Source organism: Myotis davidii, unplaced genomic scaffold (assembly GCF_000327345.1).
Source record: "Myotis davidii unplaced genomic scaffold, ASM32734v1 scaffold392, whole genome shotgun sequence".
Lineage (NCBI taxonomy): Eukaryota > Metazoa > Chordata > Mammalia > Chiroptera > Vespertilionidae > Myotis > Myotis davidii.
This window is the reverse complement of record NW_006284244.1, coordinates 3,091,252-3,102,962: the sequence shown is the minus strand read 5'-3', so window position 1 is coordinate 3,102,962 and position 11,711 is coordinate 3,091,252. Positions and strand designations below refer to the sequence as shown.

The 11,711-nt window shown below is 40.7% G+C and overlaps 1 protein-coding gene across 1 annotated transcript in view; it reads right to left on the bottom strand.

The window, feature by feature from the left end:
* GLRB (glycine receptor beta) overlaps positions 1–11,711 on the bottom strand; it is a 54,493-nt gene that overhangs the window by 26,215 nt on the left and 16,567 nt on the right. The window contains exon 3 of the mRNA XM_006754278.2: positions 11,653–11,711. This exon is cut by the window's right edge and continues 4 nt beyond it. Coding sequence (XP_006754341.1) covers positions 11,653–11,711 — 59 coding nt within the window. The remainder of the gene's footprint in view (positions 1–11,652) is intronic.

Here is an 11,711-nt window from a genome sequence, read left to right as displayed (position 1 = left end):
GTGACGGGGTGGGCCCGCAACCTCCCCATCGACCCTGTCTTGAGTGTGACAGGAGGGGGTGCCCCAACCCCCCAATAGGCCCTACCCTGAGCGTGACTGAGGGTGGCATCGCAACATCCCGATCCGCCCTGCTCTGTGCATGACAGGGGGCGGTGCCCCAACTCCCCAATCAGCCCTGCTCTGAGCCCGACCAGGGGCTTCACCTAGGGATTGGGCCTGCCCTCTGCCACCCAGAAGCAGGCCTAAGATAGCAGGTCGTTATCCCCTGAGGGGTCCCAGACTGCGAGAGGGCACAGGCCGGGCTGAGGGACCCCCACCCTGTCCCCAAATGCACAAATTTTTGTGCACCGGCCTCTAGTATAGATATAAAAGGCTAATAAGCTAAGTGTTCCTCTGCCCAACTTGTCACTATGATGCGCAATGACCACCAGGGGGCAGATGCTCAACACAGGAGCTGCCATGACGTGCACAGAGAAATGGCACCGCTGACCTGGAGCCCACAAAGCAACACTCGGCTTTCCCAACGTGGGACGCAGGCCCTGCCACGACCCTGAAGTGACACCCCACCAAATTGCAGCCCACAATGCCAAAACCCCATGGTGCAAAATGCAGTCCACAGCCCAGCCCAGCCTGGAAATGGTCTCTGTGGGTGCTGGTTAATAACACCACGTAGCAACTCCTAGCTTCCTCTCCCTAGCAACAACTAGTCTCCTTGCAGTTTCTTTAGCCCAGGAACACAACTTGCTTTATAGCCAGGTGCAAACATTTCATACTTTAACCAAATTTCTGTGAAGCATTTTCCTGTGCCTCATCTCATTTGACCTCACAGAAGTCCTGGAATAGGTAGATAGGAGACTTAGTGGAATCCTATTTTCTTTTCATTAGCTAGAAAATGGAGATTTTGAAAGTTGAGTAACTTGACCCAACTGGAAATAAGAAATGGTGGACCTTGAAAATGACTTCAGGTTTTCTCACTGCACAGAATACAGTCAAACACTGCTGCAGTTAAATATTTTACCCTTTGTCTCTGTGAGTGATCTACAATAATAATCTGTTTTGTGTTGATATTTACTGCTGTGTTGCTGACAATTACCTGAAAGAGAAGTTGGGGTGCTTCACTGGGCTGGAAAAAGTTTAGCTAAATCAGAAAACAGGACTAATTAAGCACGTTTATTCTATAAATAGAAAAGGCTAAGTTCACTCGCACATGCGCGATACATATAAAGCTCTTGCTGGCGCCAATCGCATGTGTGTGTTTCCATCTGTCATTGTCGATCATGAATTTGGTTGACACGTCTATTATAGAGAAAAGGGTGACTAGCAATATTAAAATATTTCTTCTAATTAATTTCCTTCAATGTGCATGAATCCGTGTACTGGGCCACTAGTTCACCCATAAAAAGGAATGAAATTCTGATACATGTTACAACATGAATGAGCCTTAAAAATATTACCCAAAATACCAACACTAATTCTACTTAGAGGGTAGGGGGAAAAAAATCTATTCTATATAATAAAAGACTAATATGCAAATTTTCCCCATTGGTGGGAGTTCTACTGACTGGGAGTTAGATGTGCACTGACCACTAGGATGTGGCCCGAAACATGGCTGGCGTTGGTGATGCGGTGCTGGCAGCAGGCGGCAGTGGAGGTGATGCCAGCCCCAATGAGCACCAACGAGAATGGGACTGTGGTGAGATGGGGGATCTGGTGAGCGGGCAACACCAAGCCAAGGCAGGTGCCAGCGGGGCCCCGGTCATCCCACCAGTCACCCCACAGATTGGCCCTGATCACCAGGCAGGCCTAAGGACCCCACACATACAGGAATTTCGTGCACCAGGCCTCTAGTCTTACCTAATAGACAAACATGTAAATTGACTGTCTCTCTGCTATGCTCACGAGCCAATCAGGAGAGTATGCAAATTAACCCAACAAAGATGGCAGTTAATTTGCATACATAGTGGCAGTATATATAAAAGGCTACTATGCTAAGTGTCCCTCTTACCATCCAACCAGTCGCTATGATGCACACTGACCACCAGGAGGCAGATGCTCAATGCAGGAGCTGCCAAGCTGCAGTAACTTGGCAGTGGCGGTTCTCGGGTGACGCACCCCTAAACCAGAGAGGAGGGAGCCCGATTCCTGTGGCGCTGTGCAATACCACCTTCAGCCTTGGGTTATGTTGTTGATGGGGCACTGTTGGCCCCAAATCTTGTTTACTGCATGCTTGCACTTGTGTTCCACACCCTGTACAACAGCAACGTTGCCAAGTGTCCTCTCGCACTCTGGGACCCCTCGGGGCATGTTGGAGAGCTGGTTTCAGCCCAATATCTGCAGGCCAGGCTGAGGGATCCCACCTTTCATCTCGGGTGACGCACCCCTAAACCAGAGAGGAGGGAGCCCGATTCCTGTGGCGCTGTGCAATACCACCTTCAGCCTTGGGTTATGTTGTTGATGGGGCACTGTTGGCCCCAAATCTTGTTTACTGCATGCTTGCACTGTGTTCCACACCCTGTACAACAGCAACTTTGCCAAGTGTCCTCTCGCACTCCGGGACCCCTCGGGGCATGTTGGAGAGCTGGTTTCAGCCCAATATCTGCAGGCCAGGCTGAGGGATCCCACCTTTCAGAGGGACCCCACTCACTCCACAGATGCTGGAGAGGGACCTCAGGAGGTTGGATATAGGGAGTGTCCACCTGTCTCGCCCAGTCCCACCCCGCTGGCCACCTTCTAATTAATTTACTTTCAATGTGCACGAATCTATGCACTGGGTCACTAATAATAAGAATAATAACCCTGGAGAGGCAAACACTTCCAGGGAAGGCTAGAAGACTGAGAAAAAAAAGGAAAGCCTTGGAACAGGATTACACCAAAGCAAAGAGGCAAAACTTTAAGATGGTCAACAGCAGAAAGTTTCATAGAGGGTCAAATACAATCAAACTGAATATTCTGCAAATGAGTGGTGGGCAATGGGCCGGCTGGAGGGAAGGACTGCAGGAGGTTGGAAGGCTGGCCCCACCCCAGATCTGGCCAGTTCACTGGCCACAGTGGATGTCATAGCAACTGGTCTTTCCGGTCATTATGGCATTCTGGATGCTGGCTTTTTATATATATATACATAGACAGTGAGACACAATGATCAAGAATGACACAGAAAACTAAGCAATTACCAATTTTTCGGAGATGCTCACGTAAGCTCTGAGTCTTATATTTCAGTGAGCATCTCTGAAAATTTGGTAATTGCTCAGTTTTCTGTGTTATTCTTGGCGGTTCTGGGGTGGGGCCAGCCTTCCAACCTCCTGCAGTCCTTCCCTCCAGCCGGCCCATTGCCCATAGCCCCTCCCCATGGCTAGCCCCACCCCTGATCAGCCCCTCACACCAAATTGGGGGCGGGGACCACTGGCCAATTACCCTCAGCCCTTCCCACAGCCAGCCCGGCCCTGATCAGGCCCCAATTGGGGCAGGCCGGCTGGACCCCACCTGTGCACAAATCCGTGCACCAGGCCTCTAGTTGCATTATAAAAGTGCCTCAAAGATGCTTTTCTATTAGGTATGTAGGTATATACTATTATGATTCAATACAAGTTGCAGCATGCTTATATATCTTTTAACAATGTTTTAAAATTTTACAATTAATTTAAAGTAATAGTTTGAGTTAAACACTCATTAAAATACAAAAGGTCATTAGTTAGCATGCCTTGGTTAATGTTTTATGAGCATTTCTAAATGACTGGTAGCTATTTGCATTTCAAATGGGTCTATATTAAGATAACTATCTTTGAAACCTATTTATTTTCATTTTCAATTACTCAATCACAATAATTATAGCTCTATCATTTATTTTGCAATGATCAAACTCCCATCAGAAAGAGACTTCTTTTATCAATGCGAAATTACTTAATTGTTTTCAGAGAACTTGGTGACAAATACTCCTCATTGTTGACTCCAAACTACACACTATTAGTCATTATCTGAAAAATGGATGGTCTCCAAGATGTTCAGTATCAATTAACAGCCAAATTAAGCTATTTCTTCAAGGCAATAAAACATTTCACAACAAGACATTAAAACTGATTTAGTTTCATTAATGATATTTTAACATTAAAAACAGCTTATCTGTATTTTATATTGTAGTTAGGAGAGTTCTTCTGCCTACCTGTAATTTTTACCTAACTCTCACATAGGCAGCCTTTAACTCATTTGTTTCCTTTACATTCTGATTTTTAAAAAAAAAATCATTCAAGGAATTAAAGCAGTTCAATTCTCCCCGCATCTGGCAGCATTATAATTATAGTTCTGTCAACAGAATTGTTATAAGCCTGGTTTCAAAAGGATATAAATGTAGTTGTTAGTGAGGTTAGAAGTTTCACATAAGAACTGCATAATAACAAATTACCAGTAAAAATTCCTAGGTTATATTTTTAGCAATTTTCTCAGTATGTCATTTTAACATTTGTAGTCAAATATTATTTAATAACACCTTATGAATATTTAAATGTTATAGACCTCTGCCAATAGTCCATTTTTGTTAGGAGTGCCTGCTAGGGGATGACACATTAAACTATACACTGCATGAGAGTAGCAGTCTGCTTAATTGTCTATATAGAAAGTGTCCAACATACTTCTATTAAATGCAGGAATAAAGAGGTGACTTTTGTGGTATTTTGACGGTTAGGATATTTCTCTAGTATCAGTCACACCATCAATTTAATTTTTCCTATATCAACTGATAACAGTGCCAAATTACTGGAAGGAGAAAATAAAACTTGGACATGTCTCATCTTTCCTTATTGCCTAATACAATACTCTTATGATATTTAATTACCAAATAATAAAGCTTGGAGAAAAAAATTGGTTAGAAAGGAAGGTATGAATAACAGATTATGTTATTCTTTGTTTTAAGGCAGACACACTAAAAAAGTAACTTTGACAAAGAAAAGAGACAGACATATAGTATATTTTTAACTATTGAAAACACAGATTCTCTCAAATTGTCCTTACTATGATTTACTTTAAAGAGTGAGACTTTTCAGTAATCACGGAATAAAAAAAAAAAGCCACTGGTTATGTTGGCATTTCCATATATTGAAAAAGTTATATATATAATCAGATAACCCTCTAGCCTCATTTGGGAGGAAGTTATATGTAATCAGATAATCCTCCAACAGTATTTGGGAGAAAAAAATTAACAAGTGTTCATCAGCATGCATATTAATTTCCTACTGCTTCTGTAACCAAGTTACCAAATACCGAGTGGCTTCAAAAAAACCCCCACCGAATTATTACCTTATAGTTCAGAACATCTAAATCAATTTTACTGGGCTGAAGGCAAGGCATCCTCAGGCCGGTTCCTTCTGGAGGCTCTGAGGGGAGTCCAGTTCCTTGCTTTTCTCAGCTTCTCCAGGCTTCCTGCATTCCTAGACTTGTGGCCGCTAACTCCTATCATGCAAATTCATCCTGCATTGCAGCCACTAATTCTGTCTCCCACCCTCCTGCCTCCCCAGCATAAGGACCCTTGTGATTATACTAGGCCCCCATCTCAAGATCCTTAATTATATCACACACAAAAGTACTTCTTACTGTATAAAACGACAGCACAGGTTCCAAAAATTGGAGCACAGACATCTTTGGGAGACCGTTACTTAGCCTACCACAGGGCATAAACCCTAAAGATGAATGACATGAGAAAAAATAAATATAAAAACATGTTAAGGCTTGTGTGTTTATGATCCAAAACAGAAAATAAAACACAATTGGAACAAATATGGATGAAGCAAAAGTAGTTTTACAATTGTTTTTATGAAAAATAATACAATAATTAATAAATAATAAAAGAATAAACCCTGTTTCATGTGCTCACAGCTATAAACCAAACTTTGCTCTACCCTGTATATATAATATTATTCTATAATAAATGAAATAATGCTGTAAAGTTAAAAAACAAAAAACAAAATACAAGGAATAATAAAGCTAAGACAAGTTTTAAGGAAATAAATTTAAATCTCTATATAGAAGGAAATATAGAAAATAAAATTGTTTTCAAAACCCCAAAGATGAGTAATAACCAAGGACTACAATAAAGCTTTTTTGGCTGATCCCAAATATGATCATTCTTTCTTGACAGTCACAACTGTGTTGCTCAGAAAGAATTGAGATCCATTATTAAAACAAGCAAAAAAGTAATGTGGCAGAAAGGCACAAAAAGTCTGACAGGACCATGAATTGTAGTGCAATAATTGAATATAATTACAAAGCATGCCTAGACCAAAGAAAGGAAATGGATTATATAAACAAACTTTTACTTCCATAAAAAGAGCTCTTATTATGCCTGGTGAGGTAAAGGGCCTGTGTATAGATTATTACAATGAACCGTAATACCCAATTTTTCCCCAAATGCAATAGTTCACATTTTCAATTATGAAAAATCCTGCTGATTTAAGCCAAACATCAGAATTGAATGAAAAAACCAACAGAAATTATAAACATTACTGGAGAGCAGATGACACCTAGCCTCTAACAAACCATTCTTCTTACTTTTTAATTGAATTTGCTAGAGGCCTGGTGCATGAATGTGTGCATGGGTGGGGTCCCTCAGGGTGGCCTGCAGGGATCGGGCCCCAGCTCGCACCCCTAGCCTCGCAGCCCCACAGCCCTGCCTGGCACCCTGCCTTGGCCTGGTGCCGCCCCTCACCTGCTCCACCATCCCACCTGCAGGGTGATTGATCAGGGTCAGGCTCCTGCCCGGCTTCCTCAGCACCTCAGAGCTGGGTGGTGGCCCTGCCCCTGCTGCCAACGCTGGTTGCCATTTGCAGGATGATCGGGCTCTCACTCACACCTGCCTTGGTCTGGTGCCGCATGCTCACCTGTTTCACCATCCTTTTGTGGTCCCGCTCTCATTGGGACCCATTGTGGCCAGCAGCACCTCCACTGCCTCCCGCTGCCAGTGCCGCATCGCTGACGCCCACCATGTTCCACTCCGCCCCCTGGTGGTCACTGCATGTCATAGCGAGCAGTTGAACTCCCAGCCTCTTGGTCGACCCCCAGTATCCAGGTCGAACAACCACCCGAGGGGACAATTTGCATATTAGGCTTTTATTATATAGGATTGGGGTGACATTGGCTAATAAAACCATTCAGGTTTCAAGTGCTCCACTCTATAATACATCATCTGCATCCTGCATCATGTGCTCACCACCCAAAGTCAAATCTCTTTCTGCCACGATTTATCCCCCCTTTGTGCTCTTCAACCTCCCGCACCCCACTTTCCCTCTGGCAATCACCATACTGCTGTATGTGTTTGTTTTGTCCTTCTTAAAATATATTTTTATTTGATTTCAGCGAGGAAGGGAGAAGTAGAGAGAGATAGAAACATCAACGATGAGAGAGTATCATTGGTCAGCTTCCTTCTGCACACCACGCACTGGGGATTGAGCCCACAACCCGGGCAGGTGCCCTGACCGGGAATTGAACCGTGACATCTTGGTTCATAGATCAACACTTGACCACTGAGCCACACCGTCTGTGCCTGGATTGTTTGTTTGTTTGCTTAATCACTTCACCTTTTACACCCTAGTCCACAGCTGTCAGTCTGTATCTATATGTCTGTTTCTATTTTGCTTGCTTATTTTCTTCATTAGATGCCACATATAAGTGAAACCATATAGTATTTGTCTTTCTCTGACTGGCTTATTTCACTTAATATAATACTCTCTAGGTCCATCCATGCTATTGCAAAGGGTCTTAGAGATGTGGGAAATATGGAGAGCTTGATAAAATGTATAAACTTTATTTTCGTTATAAAATAAGTAATATCTGAATATAACATGGTAACTACAGTTGATAACACTGTATTGTATAATTAAAATCTGCTGAGAGAGTAGAACTTAAATGGTCTCACATATATGATGGATGTGTTGATTTGATGGGAGGAGGAATCATTTCACAATGTAGATGTATATCAAATCATCATGTACACTTTAAATATCTTACAATTTTATTTGTTAACTATACCTCAAGGACTAAAAAAAAAAAAAGTAAGCTCATGCTAGGTGATTGGAAGAAAAAAGAATATCCTCTCATAATATAACTCTCATCCATTTAATTATAACTTTTTAGTTACTCTCCTAAGCTATCTCTATTGACAAGTGTTTATAATAGGCAATGAAGAAGTTTTATCTTAAATTCATTTTTTCTCCTTAGAAGATATCTTAATGTTAACTATTCTATATAATAAAAGCCCAGTGACCATAATGGCATAATAACCACAACAACCGCTCAACCAGTCGCTATGAGGTGCATTGACCACCTCTCGGTCCCTTTCCCCTGACCCACAGGCTCCAATTGCCGGATGGCGAAAGGGGAACCACGGTGGGTGGTGGCGGAGTGGGACTGGGGATTGGTGAACTGGCGGAAGATGATCCTGATCGCAGGCTAGGCCTAGGGATCCTACCTGTGCACTGAGCCTCTAGTCCTATATAATAAAAGGGTAATATGCAAATCAACTGAACGGCGGAACAACTGGTCGCTAGGGGGATAGGAAAGAGGACGCTGCCTAGGGTGTTTAGAGGGTGGGTGGGGTAGGAGTTAGGGTCAGAAGAGGGTGGGCTTTTTAAAATATATTTTCATTTGTTTCAGAGAGGGAGGGCTGACCGCTGGCGAGCGCAGTGACACTAAAGATGTCCGACTGCGGCTTAGGCCCAGAGGGAGCAGGCATAAACTGCAGTCGGACATCCCCTTAGGGCTCCGGGACAGTGAAAGGGTCTCTAGCCTCTATATAATAGCTTGTGCCTATCCTAACTATTAAGCAATAAATCTCAGACCATTTGTTTTCTAAAAGATTGAGCAAATCAATAAAATATGACAGCCTCAAAAACATCTCTATAGCCTGGCTGGTGTGGCTCAGTGATTAAGTATGGACCTATGAACCAGGAGGTCAGGGCACATGTTCAGGTTTTGGGCTCTATCCCCAGTGTGTGGTGTGCAGGAGGCAGCCAATCAATTATGTGCTCATTGATGTTTCTCTCTCTCCCTCTCCCTTCCTTTCTGAAATTGATAAAAATATACTTTCAAAAAAGACATCTCTATATAATATTGTTTTTTTGTAGGGATGTCTGAAATAAGCATTGCTAAAATCAAAAAATAATTATGGTAAAATAAGTCTACTTGATGAGGATGGTTCTCATTCTGAACCTTTAGACTGTCTACACAACATAAATTGAAAGGCAGTTCGGTTTTCATCTAGATTATTTTAGCAAAAGAAATAACAAATAAAAATAATTTTATTCTCTAAATAAAGGCCTCTAAAATTTCCAAAATGAACACTATAAAATAGTAACATTATTTAGTCTGTTATTTAACCAAACAAATGTTTTACATGGATCTATTGTTTAAAATTTTTCTGTCAATTGTTTTATTGCTACATGAATTCACTTGGTGCTAGGCAAATAGCAGAATTTATTTATCCAACTACTCAAGCAACATTAACTAGTACAAGATATTTTATGTGTTCACTATTTATTGAGTGACTATTGTCATCTGTATCTTATGGAAAATGAAGTAGACTGCATTATTTCTGACTTTAAGAGCTTTGTAGTCCATTAGAGAATAAAAAGAATACACACACAAAAAGAAGCTATCAGCTTACATTAACAAATAAATGCTAGAAATGAAAGACTCTTGGATTGAAAAGAGGGCACAAAGTGAGTCAGAGTAGCCATAAAAGACTCTAATTAGAAGATAGATGGAGATCAGGGATAAATAGTAGGAACAAAGACTCCATAGGAGAATTGCTTGAATCTGGTCCCAGCAATAAATATTTTGGGCTAGCTACTGTGATGCGTCTATGCAAAGGACAAAATGGTTGACACTTCTATTATAGAGAAAGGGCGAATAGCAATATTAAAATATTTCTTCTAACTAATGTCCTTTCAATGTGCACAAATTGTGCACCAAGACACTAGCGAAAAATAAAACTGTACAGAGTAGAGTGTGGAGACCAAATAGCTCCCCTTAAAGTTTCCCTGTGAGAAAAATGACAGCTCTTGCTCTTAAAGAGTGAAGTGCTTTGATAGACTAATCGTATATTGAATTAATGAGTGCTATACTTATCTCTGTAATGATATGTGGTACTGCACATTATATTTCAGAGCTGTCATCCATCTATTGATCTATACTGTATGTCTATATCATTTGGGTGAACTAAAACGTCACTGAAAGTCCATTTTGGACTTGATTCCAAAGTTGTCTTTTAAGCCAAAACCGGTTTGGCTCAGTGGATAGAGCGTCGGCCTGTGCACTGAAGGGTCCCAGGTTCGATTTCGGTCAAGGGCATATACCTCGGTTGCGGGCACATTCCCCAGTAGGAGATGTGCAGGAGGCAGCTGATCGATGTTTCTCTCTCATCAATGTTTCTAACTCTCTATCTCTCTCCCTTCCTCTCTGTAAAAAATCAATACAATATATATTTTTTTAAAAAAGAATGATCCTTTCTTTAAAAAAAATTGTCTTTTAAATACTTCTCTAAAAATATTTACACATTGTCTAAGAAAATCAATTATTCAGAGGCTAAACACATGCTTTTACTACTATAAAAATAAAAATACATGGCATTCTTATCACAATTAGAGATAAAAATAGGCATTATAATGTAAATGCAATATACAATTCCTTTTGTAACACCCCAAGCTGCTACTAGGAATAAAGGAATAGGTTCAATTATTAGTTCTCTAGTCTGAGATATTCCCTGAATAAGTATACTATGCTGTAACCATTATTATTAAGCTTTCAATCCACACCTTATGACTTAATAAAAATATAAGTATCTCAAAACACACACATACACACACAACCTGCGCCTTCTTTCTCCCACCTGAAGTATAATTGTAGCATGTAGTTGGTGTTTTGTTTTTTTTTAAAAAAAGAGCACAAATCTAGATTCTAAAACATCAAAATGCATGTCAATTTTATTGCATATGTTTAGAGAAGCTGAGGGGTAATCACATCATAGATCACTCAGGAAATTTAATCTCACTGGATAGCTGTCTTTGACTCTAAAGTTTAATTCATCAGGAATAGTAGTTATTCCCTGATATCTTTCTTTTTTGTTCCTTCAAGACAGGGTCCTCCTCTCCCTCCTTCCCACTCATCTCCCTCTTCCCTAGGTGACAATCTTTTCAGGGAGCTCCATGCCATATTTTATGAAAATCAATTTTGCTTTTTATAATTCTCTGCTCCACACATCACAAAATTAGCACAACAGAGAAAACAAAGATTCTCCCCAAGAAACTGGAAGAAAGAACCTGTCAACAATCAAATATTTTTGAATGCTCATACATCTTCGCACATTGGGGAGGAAATGTTGTCTCAGGGTATTAATTGCATAAATCCTTTTTTTCCCATGTGGCATCCAATTAATTGTTCAGAGTGAGTATGGTAATTTTTCCAATGCATTATTAAGGCTAAATTTGAACTGCAAAATATCATAGGCACTGAAATCAATAACTTAACAAAACCTTGGAACTGGATTATTTTATACCAGGAGTGAGCATGCATTTTTCCTTAGAGTTACACAATATTTTTCAGTTTTAATATTACTTTCACTATGCTCTAGTTTAAATTTTGATAATTAAAATATTAAATTAACTGTAATATTACCATTGTTGTCTCTTGAATGGATCCAAAACTGTTGATAAAAATGTTTACTACTACATCAA